The 17,533-nt window shown below is 37.3% G+C and overlaps 1 protein-coding gene across 5 annotated transcripts in view; it reads left to right on the forward strand.

Annotated features, from left to right (window-relative positions):
- Positions 1-17,533, forward strand: part of FGD6 (FYVE, RhoGEF and PH domain containing 6) — a 119,181-nt gene that overhangs the window by 34,346 nt on the left and 67,302 nt on the right. For 4 of the 5 annotated variants that reach the window (XM_057486498.1, XM_036890986.2, XM_036890991.2 and 1 more), the window contains exon 3: positions 244-400. In XM_057486498.1, coding sequence (XP_057342481.1) covers positions 244-400 — 157 coding nt within the window. The remainder of the gene's footprint in view (positions 1-243; positions 401-17,533) is intronic. The other variant, XM_036890990.2, reaches the window with a different exon arrangement.

Consider the following 17,533-nt stretch of genomic DNA (forward strand, 5'->3'; position numbering starts at 1 on the left):
TACACATTTTTCAAGATGACTCTTTTAAACCGAAAATGAATTTGGGTTTTTGACAGCTGGGATGGGGGAAAAGAAGGGGAATTTAGTTATCTATTTATATCCCTCTATTTACATCCCTTTGAGACACCTTGCTTTCATCTCAGGAATATGTGGTCAAGGAATGGTTTCGTTTGCCTGTGTTTATTTTGGGTGTAGTAGTCCTTGTTATTAAAGGTGACTGATGTGGCTCTTTCTGTTAAACAGTTCTGCAGCATCCCAGGAAGAACACAGTGACCTGGATCTTGGTCTCCGTGATCTTCCTTCAGATGAGGAGGACGTCGTCAACAGTTCTGATGAAGATGATGTCAGCTCTGATTCTAGCAAAGGGGAGCCTGACCTGCTGGGAGACAAACAGGTATATGTTGGTATTTGATTGTTTCTACCTTTGTGTCTATTGGCCTCTCATGACACTTCGGAATAATGTTTATCAGCATAATAGGTACTAAATCCCTAGTTAGTTTTCTTAAAACTGATAAAACATGTCTCTAATTTGTCTTTCATTCCTGCTATAATGTAGCACCTGAGGTGTTATCATTTTATGCATTTTCAGAATATGTACGTCATTCTTAAGTGCATATCACTGAGAGATTATTTAGTAATTTTTGAGAAATTAGCTTTTGTAATGTCTATTGATTTTCTTTTGATAACAGAACCCCTCGTGGGACTGTTTCTTGTACTGTTAGTGATTCTACTTAAGAAAGAATGGAATTAGACATATTTCAGACTCAATGAAACCTTTTTAGGGGTAGAATAAAGATTACTGTTAGCACATTAGGATTTCCTTTGAAATAACCCAGTACATGTGCATTTTCTGTATACATGAAACCAGATTGCCCGTTGTATTGAAAATTACTTAAGATGTGTCATAGGTATGTGGGATTTCCCTGTACAGACAGACCTCAGATATTGTGGGGTCAGTGCTAGACCACTGCAATTAAGTGAATATTGAATAAAGCAAGTCAAATGAACTTTTGGTTTCCTGGTTTGCATAAAAGTTATATTTACACTATACCATTGTCTACTAAGTGTGTGATAGATAACATTGTTTAAAAATATATATACCTACTTTAATTAAAAAGTACTTTATTGATAAAGATTGCTAACCATCATCTGAGTTTTCAGTGAGTCACAATCACTGATCACAGATCACCATATCAAATATAATAATAATGACAAAGTTGGAAATATTGCGAGAATTACCAAAATGTGACACAGACATTAAGTGAGCAGATACTGTTGGAAAATGTCGTCAGTAGACTTGCTTGATGCAGGGTTGCCACAAACCTTTAATTTGTAAAAAACACGGTATCTGGGAAGCACAGGAAAGTGAAGTACAATAAAATGAGATAATGCTTGTATTATTTCTCTAGTTTGATGTGAATATTTGTTTCATTTTAAATCATATTTCTTTGAATAAACAATAACTATAGGAAAAAAACAGTGTATCAGCAATATCCCCAGGATGTGTTGGAATGTTTCATTTTAAGAAGATGGAGTTGGAAAGGATCCATGTAGTGAGCATATCAATCCGTGGAGAAAATCCATGTCATCGGATTTCTATGCTGTAACTTATCAATCATTATGTTTCCTGTTTCATATATTTTTGCTTTATTTAAATTCATTTTCAGCTTTGAATGAATGGCATATGTTGTGCAGTTGTCTGGATTTAAATCCCAACTCCACCACCTATGATCTGGTTACTCTTGGGCAAATTATTAACCTCATTAGGCTGAAGAGCCCTGTTTTATGAAGAAAAGAACAGTACTTAACAGAATTTTGAGGACTAAATGATTTTTTTTTACTAAAGTAAATCCCTAGAACACTGTTTAGTACATAGTAGTAAGAACTCAATGATTACTTCTTTCTTTCTTTCAAGACTTCATTTCTAAGCTGTACAGTATTAACCATGGAGTTGGGAGTAAGCCCTGGAAATTATTTAGCTGAAAGGCTGGTGAGTTTGCAAGACAGCTAAGACAGATGCATGACTGTTCTTAAAGACCCACAGCATCTCTCAGCAATGTGTGGGTTTTACTTTAAATGGTCAAGTAATCCCTCTTGTGTTTCATTGGTATCGCCTTGCTCTGCTTTGAAAGTTCATTTACCTTGTTGCTTCTTCTCAGATACAGATTCTACAAATATTTACAAAATACCTGCTATGTCCCAGGTACTGTCAGTATGTACAAGACAAGAAGCAGTGCTCAGGGTCCTAATGGGGCAAGAGGGGCCATAAATGCATAAACGTGAGAATTTCAGAGTATTACATGCTATGAAGGGAATAAAACAGAGTGATGTGCTAGAAATTGAGGTAGCTACTTAGGGTAAAAGCCCTAAGAAAGTGATCACTGACTGAGATGTAAATGACTGGAAGGCGTTAAAGCCTGCAGAGTTTGGGGAAGAGCCTTCAAATGCTTTCCTCTCTAAGGGCTGTAATTAAATCAACCTTTCCTGTCTTTGATAAACGCAAATTTGTTCTTTCCTAACAAATATGGTTTTCTGTTTTGGTTTATTTGTTTCTCTTGCTCAAACCCTTTTCAATTTCTCTTACACTTCTTGAAGTGTGGTGACCAAAATTGACATCCACATTCTACTAGGGATTTCACTGATACATGGTAGAAAGGAAGGATTCATCTCTGACCTTTTTGTGTTATGCAACTTCCTAACACATCCTGTCATAACATTGCCTGGGTGACGCATTCATTTTGTGGCCATTGGAGACTTACAGGGTTCATTCCTTTGTATTTGTGCCTAACATCCCTTTCCCTTCCACGATTTACATTAGTGACTTTTAGTCTTTAATTGTGCCACATTTCAGTATCTCTGTTGAATGTTTTTCTATTGTTAATATGAGATTGTTTCTTCAGTTAATCATGGCCATTTAATAATTTTGTACCGGATGCTGGTGTATTAATAATTTTCTTTCTTTAGAATTGTCAGTCACTGTCTCTTAGTGTGAGATAGCAGTGGGAGAAACTCTCCCTTTCTGGGCAGTTGTTGATCTATCTAAGCAGAGCCTGGTGAATACTTTTCCTTTAAGTAATTTGCTTTCATAATGGTTAAGAAGAACACACTCTCTGGAGCCAGGTGGACTGGGTTATCACCACTTACCAGCTCTGTGATCTTGAGAAATTTATTTAACTTACTTGTACTTTAGTGTCCTCATCTGTGAAAAGAAGAGGGAGTAGGGTAGAAACATGCCCTTATTTTCCAGGATTGTTGTGATGATTAAATGGTTATACACTGTTTAAAACAGTTCCTGACACAAACTGAGTGCTCAGTAGATTTTAGCAATTATTATATTGGCTTGTATGAAAAGAAGCAAGCAGACTCTTAGGCATCTCAAATCACACCTTATATACTAAATATAGTTTCAAGTTTGCCTTTTCTTATGTTTGCCAAATAAATCTGAAATGTTTACATGAAAGGCAGGTAGCATGTTCTAAAAAAAACCATGAAATTTGGCATTCTGAGACCCATGGTTAAGGTCCCAGCTCTGTCATTTATCAGCTGTATGACCTTGGTCAAATAATTTTTAAAAGTTAGTTTATTTGCACCAGTCTTATTTCACAATGGATTTCAGGTAACAACAGAAAAGAATTATGTAATGCAAAAGGTCAAAGTCTACAGTTAAAGAAATGAAGGTGTTAAAAAATAGTGCTAGAATTGCTGAATATCCATATATGGTTGTAGTTAGAACTTGCAATTTCACCATACCCAATAATCGACTCAGAGTGGATCACAGACCAAAATGTAAGAGCTGAAACTATAAAACCCTTAGAACAAAATAAAGGAATAACTTTTCATGACCTTGGGTTAGGTAGAGGTTTCTTAGATACAACAAAAATATAAGTGATAAGAGGAAAAAAGATAAATTTGACTACTTCAAAATTAAAAATTTGAGTGCTGTGCACAGTAACATCAAGAAAATGAAAACAGAACCCACAGATGATAGGAACAAATATCTCTGATAAAGGACTTGCATCCAGAATATATAAAGAACTCTTACAACTCAATAATAATTAAAAAAAAATAACCCAACTAAAAAATAGACTAAGAATCCAAATAGACATTTCTCCAAAGAAGATATACAAATGCACAGTAAGATAGTACAAATAGACATAAAAAGATGCTGAACATCTTTGACCATCAGAGAAATGAAAAGCAAAACCTCAATGACCTACCACTTCACACCTACATTTTTATTGTAAAATAAAAAAGACAATAACAAGTGTTGGTGAGGGCATAGAGAAATTGAAACCCTTATACACTGCTAGTGAGAATGTAAAATGGTATAATTGCTTTGGAAAACGGTCGGGCAGTACCTCAAATAGTTAAATATAGAATTACTATATGACCCAGCAATTCCACTCCTTGATAGATAACCATGAGAAGTAAAAGCATGTCCATACAAAAACTTGTACAGGACTGTTCATAGCAGCATTATTCATAATAGCTAAAAAGTAGAAATAACTCAAATGCACATCAACTGATAAATGTATCCATCAACTGGTGAGTGGATAAACAAATGTAGTGTTTCTATACAATGGAATTTTGCTCAGTAATAAAAAAAAAATGTACCGAACATGCTATAACATGGATGAACCTTAAAAGCAGGTTAAGTGAAAGAAGTCAGTCACAAAAGACTACATATTGTATAATTCCATTTATAAGAATTGTCCAAAATAGGTACATCCATAGAGATAGAAAGTGGATTATTGGTTTCCAGGGGCAGGCATAAGGGAGGATTAACAGGGACTGCTAACAAGTGACAGAGATTGTTTTAGGGGTGATAAAAATGTTCTAAAGTTATATTGTAGTGATGGTTGCATAACTTTGAATATACTAAGAACCACTGAACTGTACACTTTAAAAGAGTAAAAATGCATTTATGGAATGTGAATTATATCTTTTTTTTTAATTCAAGTATTATTGATATACAATCTTATATTAGTTTCAAATTACAACACAGTGGCTTAACAGTTACTCGTATTATTAAATCCTCACCCCCTCTAGTGAGGTAACTGCCTATTAACAAAGAAAGACATTATGGAATGAATCATTGAGTATATTTATGTTCTCCGTGCTATACTACTATCCCATGACCAACTTACATTATGATTGAGAATTTTTGTGCCCCTTTATCCCCGTCACCTTCAGAGGCTGTCATGTCTATTTTTATATTCCACAAATGAGTGAAATGCAGTGGTATTTGTCTTTCTCTGCCTGGCTCATTTCACTGAGCATAATACCCTCTAGATACATGCATGCTGTTGCAAATGGTAGGATTTATTATCCAAAGCAGGATTTTTTTTTTATGGCTGAATAATACTCCATTATGTCTATGTGTCACATCTTTATCCACTCATCTACTGATGGACACTTAGGTTGCTTCCACATCTTGGCTATTGTAAATAAAGTGGCGATAAACATAGGGGAATGTGTATCTTTTTTTTTTTTTTAGATAATTATTTTTTATTGAAGGGTAGTTGACGCACAGTATTACATTACATTAGTTTCAAGTGTACAACACAGTGATAAAACATTTATATACATAATTCTAGGTTCCAGCTATCACCCTACCAAGCTGTTACAATATCTTGACTATATTCCTTATGCTATACATTACATCCCGGTTACTTATTTATTTTACCATTGGAAGGCTGTCCTTTTTTTTTTTTTTTTTTTTTTTTTGTGAGGGCATCTCTCATATTTATTGATCAAATGGTTGTTAACGACAATAAAATTCTGTATAGGGGAGTCAATGCTCAATGCACAATCATTAATCCACCCCAAGCCTAATTTTCGTCAGTCTCCAATCTTCTGAGGCATAACAAACAAGTTCTTACATGGAAAACAAATTCTTACATATTGATATACAATCTTATGAAGATTTCACATGAACAACACTGTGGTTTCAACATTCACCCACATTATCAAGTCCTCACCGCCCCCCCACATTGCAGTCATTGTCTATCAGCGTAGTAAGATGCTATAGAGTTACTACTTGCAAAAGACTTCATTTTTAATGCTTTAAAAATGACAGTCGCTTGCTCCAGGCTCTGTATTCATTTCATGACCTTCTCAGGAGTAACAATCCAGAGAAACCTTGGGTCTCTCACCAGTTTGTTTTCATAGTGTCCTTTCGTGTAGGTGCACCAGCAGGAACATGGCATACCAGCAGGAATTGTGCTCAGCAGTAAGAAACAGAGACCTAAAAAGGGAGGTTATTTTTATCTCATATTATGTAAAATCCAGAGCTTCATTCAAAAATTGAAAGTGTACCTGTTAAAGAAAGAGTCATTAAGCATATAGAAATTTCCTGTCCTTAGTTACCTCAGGTTAATTTATATTACATTTCCTTAGAACTGCTTTGTCAACCGGACTTTTCACTATGTAAGTTTGACAGTCCACCTCACTGGGGAAAATTAGTGAAGTTTCATTACATTACTGATACCTTAGTTTGCTTCTAATTGTTATTTTGCTCATTCTTTTTGTTTTGTTTTGTTTTAATAATTATTTTTTTATTGAAGGGTAGTTGACGCACAGTATTACATTACATTAGTTTCAAGTGTACAACACAGTGGTAGAACATTTATATACATAATTCGAGGTTCCAGCTATCACCCTACCAAGCTGTTACATTATCTTGACTACATTCCTTATGCTATACATTACATCCTGGTTACTTATTTATTTTACCATTGGAAGTCTGTCCTTTTTTTTTTTTTTGTGAGGGCATCTCTCATATTTATTGATCAAATGATTGTTAACGACAATAAAATTCTGTATAGGGGAGTCAATGCTCAATGCACAATCATTAATCCACCCCAAGCCTAATTTTCGTCAGTCTCCAATCTTCTGAGGCATAACAAACAAGTTCTTACATGGAGAACAAATTCTTACATAATGAATAAGTTACATAGTGAACAGTACAAGGGCAGTCATCACAGAAACTTTCGGTTTTGCTCATGCATTATGAACTCTAAACAGTCAGTTCAAATATGAATACTCATTTGGTTTTTATACTTGATTTATATGTGGATACCACATTTCTCTCTTTATTATTATTATTTTTAATAAAATGCTGAAGTGGTAGGTAGATACAAGATAAAGGTAGAAAACATAGTTTAGTGTTGTAAGAGAGCAAATGTAGATGATCAGGTGTGTGCCTGTAGACTATGTGTTAATCCAACCTAGACCAGGGCAATAAAACATCCACGTATGCAGAAGATTTCTCTCAGAACGGGGGATGAGGTTCTAAGCCTCACCTCTGTTGATCCCCAATTTCTCACCTGATGACCTCCCTGCGACTGTGCCTGTCTTAGGTTGTTCCTCCCTTGAGGAATCTTACCCGTCTCTGGCTAACCAGTCATCTTCCGGGGCCATACAGGGAAATGTAAAGTTGGTAAGTGAGAGAGAAGCCTTATTGTTTGAAATGGTTAGCTTTTTATTTCTTTGCATATTTATGCCCTGTAGCTTCTATGCCCAGCATTTGTCTTGAGGTATCTTTACCACTTGGAAGAATTATGATACTCGGTAAATTTGATATGAGGCATGAATTCTATTTAAGGGTTATAATTAGGAAGGAAGAAGAAAAGCTATAGAAGTAGCAGGCGGCAGAAAACATGGGAAGATTGATTATTTCTTTGACATATCTTCTTGTAGAGTAACTTCAGCATGTATAGGTTTTAAGCTACTACTTAAATAGCTCACACACATTAACATAATAGGAGTATAGTTACATAACCAAAGCATATCTGTAATTACCAGCCATCTCCAGTGAAACCAAGAAAACCAGTTAGGCACCTTAGGCATTTGTGAAAACTTATCTATGATATGGTGGATATTGTCCAACTGAACCTGAACAGTCTGAGAGAAATCAGAATTAGACAAATTAAAACAACCCATTCCTGGGGAATGTTCACATCCCTTATGTTCTTTTAACAGTAAATAGTCTGTAGTTGTAAGATTTTGGAGCACTACAATTTGCACTTCTCCTAATTCTTGGTTGAGTTCCAACAGTATAGATCCAGTCAAATTTGTTGTTTTACTGTATGCACAGGCCAGCTTAGATATCTTCTTCATTCCCATGGCAAGTCCAGGAGCTGGTGGGATGAGTGCATCTACAGCTGTAGCAGTGCGTGGATCTTTGTTGGGGTTTTTTGATGATCATCTTCTGGCATGAGTCTTCCAGAGAGTGCTGATGTTGGAAGTTCTCTTTCATATCGTATCTTAGTTCATTTTTGGGGTAGCCCAATTAGGCTTTGATCTTCTGTATTAGGCTTTGATCTTCTGTATAAACGCAAACAGACCCTTTGCCTACACTTTTATATGCCCTTTATACCCTTTTGTAGAACTCATTGGAGGTTACCACACAGGAACTGCCCTTTTTGTTTTGTTTTGTTTTGTTTTTGGTATCACTACTCTACACTTACATGACGAATAATATGTTTACTAGGCTCTCCCCTATACCAGGTCTCCCCTATAAACCCCTTTACAGTCACTGTCCATCAGCATAGCAAAATGTTGTAGAATCACTACTTGCCTTCTCTGTGTTGTACAGCCCTCCCTTTTCTCCTACCCCCCATGCATGTTAATCTTAATACCCCCCTACTTCTCCCCCCCCTTATCCCTCCCTACCCACCCATCCTCCCCAGTCCCTTTCCCTTTGGTACCTGTTAGTCCATTCTTGAGTTCTGTGATTCTGCTGCTGTTTTGTTCCTTCAGTTTTTCCTTTGTTCTTATATTCCACAGATAAGTGAAATCATTTGGTATTTCTCTTTCTCCGCTTGGCTTGTTTCACTGAGCATAATACCCTCCAGCTCCATCCATGTTGCTGCAAATGATTGGATTTGCCCTTTTCTTATGGCTGAGTAGTATTCCATTGTGTATATGTACCACATCTTCTTTATCCATTCATCTATCGATGGACATTTAGGTTGCTTCCAATTCTTGGCTATTGTAAATAGTGCTGCGATAAACATAGGAGTGCACTGATCTTTCTCATACTTGATTGCTGCATTCTTAGGGTAAATTCCTAGGAGTGCAGTTCCTGAGTAAAATGGTAAGTCCGTTTTGAGCATTTTGATGTACCTACATGCTGCTTTCCACAATGGTTGAACTAACTTACATTCCCAGCAGCAGTGTAGGAGGGTTCCCCTTTCTCCACAGCCTCGCCAACATTTGTTGTTGTTTGTCTTTTGGATGGCAGCCATCCTTACTGGTGTGAGGTGATACCTCATTGTAGTTTTAATTTGCATTTCTCTGATAATTAGCGATGTGGAGCATCTTTTCATGTGTCTGTTGGCCATCTGTATTTCTTTTTTGGAGAACTGTCTGTTCAGTTCCTCTGCCCATTTTTTAATTGGGTTATTTGTTTTTTGTTTGTTGAGGCGTGTGAGCTCCTTATATATTCTGGACGTCAAGCCTTTATCGGATGTGTCATTTTCAAATATATTCTCCCATACTGTAGGGATCCTTCTTGTTCCATTGATGGTGTCTTTTGCTGTACAGAAGCTTTTCAGCTTAATATAGTCCCACTTAACTCATTTTTGCTGTTGTTTTCCTTGCCCGGGGAGATATGTTCAAGAAGAGGTCACTCATGTTTATGTCTAAGAGGTTTTTGCCTATGTTTTCTTCCAAGAGTTTAATGGTTTCATGGCTTACATTCAGGTCTTTGATCCATTTTGAGTTTACTTTTGTATATGGGGTTAGACAATGGTCCAGTTTCATTCTCCTACATTTAGCTGTCCAGTTTTGCCAGCACCACCTGTTGAAGAGACTGTCATTTCGCCATTGTATGTCCATGGCTCCTTTATCAAATATTAATTGACCATATATGTCTGGGTTAATGTCTGGATTCTCTAGTCTGTTCCATTGGTCTGTGGCTCTGCTCTTGTGCCAGTACCAAATTTTCTTGATTACTATGGCTTTATAGTAGAGCTTGAAGTTGGGGAGTGAGATGCCCCCTACTTTATTCTTCTTTCTCAGGATTGCTTTGGCTATTCGGGGTCTTTGGTGTTTCCATATGATTTTTGAATTATTTGTTCCAGTTCATTGAAGAATGTTGCTGGTAGTTTCATAGGGATTGCATCAAATCTGTATATTGCTTTGGGCAAGATGGCCATTTTGACGATATTAATTCTTCCTAGCCACGAGCATGGGATGAGTTTCCATCTGTTAGTGTCCCCTTTAATTTCTCTTAAGAGTGACTTGTAGTTCTCAGAGTATAAGTCTTTCACTTCTTTGGTTAAGTTTATTCCTAGGTATTTTATTATTTTTGATGCAATTGTGAATGGAGTTGTTTTCCTGATTTCTCTTTCTGTTGGTTCTTGTTAGTGTATAGGAAAGCCACAGATTTCTGTGTGTTGATTTTGTATCCTGCAACTTTGCTGTATTCCGATATCAGTTCTAGTAGTTTTGGGGTGGAGTCTTTATTTTTTTTTATGTACAGCATCATGTCATCTGCAAATAGTGACAGTTTAACTTCTTCTTTACCAATCTGGATTCCTTGTATTTCTTTGCTTTGTCTGATTGCCGTGGCTAAGACCTCCAGTACTATGTTAAATAACAGTGGAGAGAGTGGGCATCCCTGCCTAGTTCCTGATCTCAGAGGAAATGCTTTCAGCTTCTCGCTGTTCAATATAATGTTGGCTGTGTGTTTATCATAGATGGCCTTTATTATGTTGAGGTACTTGCCCTCTATTCCCATTTTGCTGAGAGTTTTTATCATGAATGGATGTTGAACTTTGTCAAATGCTTTTTCAGCATCTATGGAGATGATCATGTGGTTTTTGTCTTTCTTTTTGTTGATGTGGTGGATGATGTTGATGGACTTTTGAATGTTGTACCATCCTTGCATCCCTGGGATGAATCCCACTTGGTCATGGTGTATGATCCTTTTGATGTATTTTTGAATTCGGTTTGCTAAAATTTTGTTGAGTATTTTTGCATCTACGTTCATCAGGGATATTGGTCTGTAGTTTTCTTTTTTGGTGGTGTCTTTGCCTGGTTTTGGTATTAGGGTGATGTTAGCTTCATAGAATGAGTTTGGGAGTATCCCCTCCTCCTCTATTTTTTGGAAAACTTTAAGGAGAATGGGTATTATGTCTTCCCTGTATGTCTGATAAAATTCTGAGGTAAATCCATCTGGCCCGGGGGTTTTGTTCTTTGGTAGTTTTTTGATTACCGCTTCAATTTCGTTGCTGGTAGTTGGTCTGTTTAGATTTTCTGTTTCTTCCTGGGTCAATCTTGGAAGGTTGTATTTTTCTAGGAAGTTGTCCATTTCTCCTAGGTTTCCCAGCTTATTAGCATATAGGTTTTCATAGTAGTCTCTAATAATTCTTTGTATTTCTGTGCGGTCCGTCGTAATTTTTCCTTTCTTGTTTCTGATACTGTTGATTTGTGTTGACTCTCTTTTCTTCTTAATAAGTCTGGCTAGAGGCTTATCTATTTTGTTTATTTTCTCGAAGAACCAGCTCTTGGTTCCATTGATTTTTGCTATTGTTTTATTCTTCTCAATTTTATTTATTTCTTCTCTGATCTTTATTATGTCCCTCCTTCTGCTGACTTTAGGCCTCATCTGTTCTTCTTTTTCCAATTTCGATAATTGTGACATTAGACCATTCATTTGGGATTGCTCTTCCTTTTTTAAATATGCTTGGATTGCTATATACTTTCCTCTTAAGACTGCTTTTGCTGTGTCCCACAGAAGTTGGGGCTTAGTGTTGTTGTTGTCCTTTGTTTCCATATATTGCTGGATCTGCATTTTGATTTGGTCATTGATCCATTGATTATTTAGGAGTGTGTTGTTAAGCCTCCATGTGTTTGTGAGCCTCTTTGCTTTCTTTGTACAGTTTATTTCTAGTTTTATGCCTTTGTGGTCTGAAAAGTTGGTTGGTAGGATTTCAATCTTTTGGAATTTTCTGAGGCTCTTTTTGTGGCCTAGTATGTGGTCTATTCTGGAGAATGTTCCATGTGCACTTGAGAAGAATGTATATCCTGTTGCTTTTGGATGTAGACTTCTATAGATGTCTATTAGGTCCATCTTCTCTACTGTGTTGTTCAGTGCTTCCGTGTCCTTACTTATTTTCTGCCCAGTGGATCTATCCTTTGGGGTGAGTGGTGTGTTGAAGTCTCCTAGAATGAATGCATTGCAGTCTATATCCCCCTTTAGTTCTGTTAGTATTTGTTTCACATATGCTGGTGCTCCTATGTTGGGTGCATATATATTTAGAATGGTTATATCCTCTTGTTTGACTGAGCCCTTTATCATTATGTAGTATCCTTCTCTATCTCTTGTTACTTTCTTTGTTTTGAAGTCTATTTTGTCTGATATTAGTACTGCAACCCCTGCTTTCTTCTCACTGTTGTTTGCTTGAAATATGTTTTTCCATCCCTTGACTTTTAGTCTGTACATGTCTTTGGGTTTGAGGTGAGTTTCTTGTAAGCAGCATATAGATGGGTCTTGCTTTTTTATCCATTCTGTTACTCTGTGTCTTTTGATTGGTGCATTCAACCCATTAACATTTAGGGTGACTATTGAAAGATATGTACTTATTGCCATTGCAGGCTTTAAATTCGTGGTTACCAAAGGTTCAAGGTTAGCCTCTTTAGTACCTTACTGCCTAACTTAGCTCGCTTATTGAGCTGTTATATACACTGTCTGGAGATTCTTTTCTTCTCTCCCTTCTTGTTCCTCCTCCTCGATTCTTCATATGTTGGGTGTTTTGTGCTGTGCACTTTCTTGGAGTGCTCCCATCTAGAGCAGTCCCTGTGAGATGTTCTGTAGAGGTGGTTTGTGGAAAGCAAATTCCCTCAGCTTTTGCTTGTCTGGGAATTGTTTAATCCCACCATCATATTTGAATGATAGTCCTGCTGGATACAGTATCCTTGGTTCAAGGCCTTTCTGTTTCATTGTATTAAATATATCATGCCATTCTCTTCTGGCCTGTAGGGTTTCTGTTGAGAAATCTGATGTTAGCCTGATGGGTTTTCCTTTATAGGTGACCTTTTTCTCTCTAGCTGCCTTTAAAACTCTTTCTTTGTCCTTGATCTTTGCCATTTTAATTATTATGTGTCTTGGTGTTGTCCTTCTTGGATCCTTTCTGTTGGGGGTTCTGTGTATTTCCGTGGTCTGTTCGATTATTTCCTCCCCCAGTTTGGGGAAGTTTTCAGCAATTATTTCTTCTAAGATACTTTCCATCTCTTTTCCTCTCTCTTCTTCTTCTGGGACCCCTATAATACGGATATTGTTCCTTTTGGATTGGTCACACCGTTCTCTTAATATTGTTTCATTCCTGGAGATCCTTTTGTCTCTCTCTATGTCAGCTTCTATGCATTCCTGTTCTCTGATTTAAATTCCATCAATGGCCTCTTGCATTCTATCCATTCTGCTTATAAACCCTTCCAGAGTTTGTTTCATTTCTGCGATCTCCTTTCTGGCATCTGTGATCTCCCTCCGGACTTCAACCCATTTCTCTTGCGTATTTCTCTGTATCTCTGTCAGCATGTTTATGATTCTTATTTTGAATTCTTTTTCAGGAAGACTGGTTAGGTCTGTCTCCTTCTCTGGTGTTGTCTCTGTGATCTTTGTCGGCCTGTAGCTTTGCCTTTTCATGGTGATAGGAATAGTTTGCAGAGCTGGGACGAGTGACGGCTGGAAGGACTTCCTTTCTTGTTGGTTTGTGGCCCTCCTCTCCTGGGAGAACAGCGACCTCTAGTGGCTTGTGCTGCGCAGCTGCGCGCAGACAGGGTTTCTGCTTCCTGCCCGGCTGCTATGGAGTTAATCTCCGCTGTTGCTGTGGGCGTGGCCTGGCTCGGGCCTCTGCTCCAAAGTGGTGGAGTCGCGTTGGAGGGGGAGAGGCTGGGAGGCTATTTATCTCTGTAAGGGGCCTCCCTGCTCCCTGCAGCCCAGGGGTTAGGGTGCCCAGAGATCCCCGGATTCCCTACCTCTGGATTAAGTGACCCGCCCTGCCCCTTTAAGACTTTCAAAAAGCACCCGCCGGAACAAATCAACGACCACAAAAGAAAAAAGAAAAAAAAAATTAAAAAAAAAAAGTGGCCGCTTGTTTTTCTTTATTCTCCGATGCCAGCCTCAGGCCTCTGCTCACCGGTCTTGCTGCCCTGTTTCCCTAGTATTGGGCTCCCTATCCCTTTAAGACTTCCAAAAAGCGCTCGCTAAAACAGAACAGCAAAAAAGCAAGAAAGCAAACAAACAAACAAAAAAATGGTCACGCGCTTTTCTTATGTCCTTCGACACCCGGCCTCCAGTGACCGCTCACTGTTCTTGCTGCCCTGTTTTCCTAGTATCGAGGGCCCTGCACTCTGGCCTGGATATCTGGGGCTGGGTGTTCGGCAGCCCTGGGCTCCGTCACCCTCCCCCTCTGCCTATTCTTCTCCCGCCGGGAGCTGGGGGGAGGGGCGCTCGTCTCCCGCGTTGCCGGGGCTTGTATCTTACCCCCTTCGCGAGGCGCTGGGTTCTCTCAGGTGCGGATGTGGTCTGGATATTGTCCTGTGTCCTCTGGTCTTTATTCTAGGAAGGGTTGTCTTTGTTATATATTCATAGATGTATGTTGTTTTGGGAGGAGATTTCCGCTGCTCTACTCACGCCGCCATCTTCCGCCCCCCCCCGTGTATCTTTTTTAATCACGGATTTTGTTTTCTTTGGTTAAATTCCTAGAAGTGGAATTACTGAGTCAAAAGTTATTTCTATTTTTATTTTTTTGAGGCATCTCCATACTTCTTTCCACAGTGGTTGTACCAATTTACATTCCCTCCAACAGTGTAGGAGGGTTCCCATTTCTCCACATCCTCGCCAACACTTGTTATTTCTCATCTTTTGGATAGTGGCCATTCTAACTGGTGTGAGGTGATATCTCACTGTGATTTTGATTTGCCTTTCCCTGATGATTAGTGTTGTGGAGCATCTTTTCATTTGCTTGTTGGCCATCTGTATTTCTTTGGAGAAATGTCTGTTTGAGTCTTCCCATTTTTTATTTGGCTTATTTAGGTGTATGAGATTTTTATACATTTTGGATTTTAACCACTTATGAGATAAATTGTTTATAAATATATTTTCCCATACTGTAGGTTGCTTTTTGTTCTGCTGATGGTGTCCTTTGCTGTACAGAAGCTTTTTAGTTTGATGTAGTCCCACTCACTTGTTCATTCCCCTTGCCTCTGACAAGATATGTTCAGGAAACAATTGGTCATGTTTATATTCAAGGGATTTTGCCTATGTTTTCCTCTAAGAGTTCATGATTTCGTATTTTACATTTAGCTCTTTAATCCATTTACAGTTTACTTTTGTGTATGGGCTTAGGCAGTAATCCAGTTTCATTCTCTTTCATGTAGCTGTTCAGTTTTCCAACACCAGTTATTGAGGAGGCTGTATTTTTCCCATTATATAATCTTGGCTCCTTTATCATATATGAATTGACCATATATCTGTGGGTTTATATCTAGGCTCTTTGTTCTGTTTCATTGATCTGTGGGTCTGTTCTTGTGCCAGTACCATAGTGTTTTGATTACTGTAGCTTTGTAATAGAGCTTGAAGTCAGGGAGCATAATGCCCCCAGCTTTGTTCTTCTTTCTCAGGATTGCTTTGGCTATTTGGGGTCTTTCGTAATTCCATATGAATTTTAGAACTATGTCTTCCTAGTTCATTGAAAAATACTGTTGGTATTTTGATAAGGACTGCATTGAATCTGTAAATTGTTTTGTGCAGGGAAGCATTTTGACAGTATCAATTCTTTCTGTCCATGAGTATAGATTTAAATTTATTTGTGTCTTTAATTTCTCTCTTGAGTGTCTTACAGTGTTCAGAGTACCGGCCTTACACCTCCTTGGTTAAGTTTATTCCTATGTATTTCATTCTTTTTTATGCAATTGTAAATGGAATTGTTTACCTGATTTCTCTTTCTGCTAGTTCATTGTTAGTATATAAGAATGCAACAGATTTCTGTGTATTATTTTTTTATCCTGCAGCTTTGCTGAATACAGTTATTAGTTCTAATATTTTTTTTTGGTGGAATCTTTAGGTTTTTCTATGTATAACATCTCGTTATCTGCAAATAGTAACAACTTAACTTCTTCCTTACCAATTTGGAAGCCTTTTAATTCTTTGTGTTGCCTGATTGCCATAACTAGGACCTCCAGTTCTATGTTGAATAATAGTGATGAGAGTAGACATCCTTCTCTTATTCTTGATATTAGAGAAAAAGCTTTCAGCTTTTTGACATGAAGTATGATGTTATTTGTGAGTTTGTCCTCTATGACCTTTATTATTTTGAGATATGTTCCCTCTATACCCACTTTGTTGAGAGTTTTTATCATAAATGGATGTTGAATTTTGTCCAATGTTTTTCAGCATCTATGGAGATAATCATGTGGTTTTTATCCTTTTTTGTTCATGTTGTATATCACATTGATCGATTTACAAATATACCATTCTTGCATCCCTCGAATAAATCCCACCTGATTGTGATGGGTGATCCTTTTGATGTATTTTAGAATTCAGTTTGCTAATATTTTGTAGAGGATTTTTGCATCTGTGTTCATCAGGGATATTGGTTTGTAATTTTCTTTTTTTGTGGTGTCTTTGTCTGGTTTTGGTATTAGAGTGATGATGGCCTCATAGAGTGAGTTTAGAATTATTCCCTCTTACACTTTTTGGAATACTTTAAGAAGGATGGTAGAATGTTTGGTGGAGTTTTTTGATTACCAATTCAGTTTCATTGCTGGTAATTGGTCTGTTCAGATTTTCTGTTTCTTCTTGGGTCAGTCTTGGAAAGTTGTATTTTTCTAGGAGATTGTCCATTTTTTCTAGGTTGCCAATTTATTGGCATGTAATTTTTCATAGTATTCTCTAATAATTCTTGTATTTCTGTGGTATCCATTGTGATTATTCCTTTTTCTTTTCAGATTTGTTTATGTGTGTTCTCTTTTTTCTTGATAAGTTTGGCTAGGGGTTTAACTATTTTGTTTAGTTTCTCAAAGAGCCAGCTCTTGGTTTCTTTGATTTTTTTTCTATTGTATTATTCTTTTCCATTTTATTTATTTTTGTTCTGATCTTTATTATGTTCCCCCTTCTACTAACTTTGAGTTTCATTTGTTCTTTTTCTAGTTTCTTTAGTTGTGAGTTTTGACTGTTTATTTGAGATTGTTCTTGTTTGTTGAGGTAGGCTTGTATTGCTATGTACTTTCCTCTTAGATCTGCTTTTGCAGTGTCCCACAAAATTTGAATTGTTGAATTTTTGTTTTATTTGTCTCTATATATTACTTGATTTATATTTTAATTTGATCCATTGATTATTTAGAAGCATGTTGTTTAGCCTCCACATATTTGTAGGCTTTTTTGTTTTCTTTGTGTAATTTATTTATAGTTTTATACCACTGTGGTCTGAGAAGTTACTTGATACAATTTTAGTCTTTTAAATTTATTTGGGGCTGTTTTTGTAGTGTAGTATGTGTTCTATTCCTTAGAATGTTCCACGTA

This window comes from Manis pentadactyla, chromosome 10, assembly GCF_030020395.1.
Source record: "Manis pentadactyla isolate mManPen7 chromosome 10, mManPen7.hap1, whole genome shotgun sequence".
Classification (NCBI taxonomy): Eukaryota; Metazoa; Chordata; class Mammalia; order Pholidota; family Manidae; genus Manis; species Manis pentadactyla.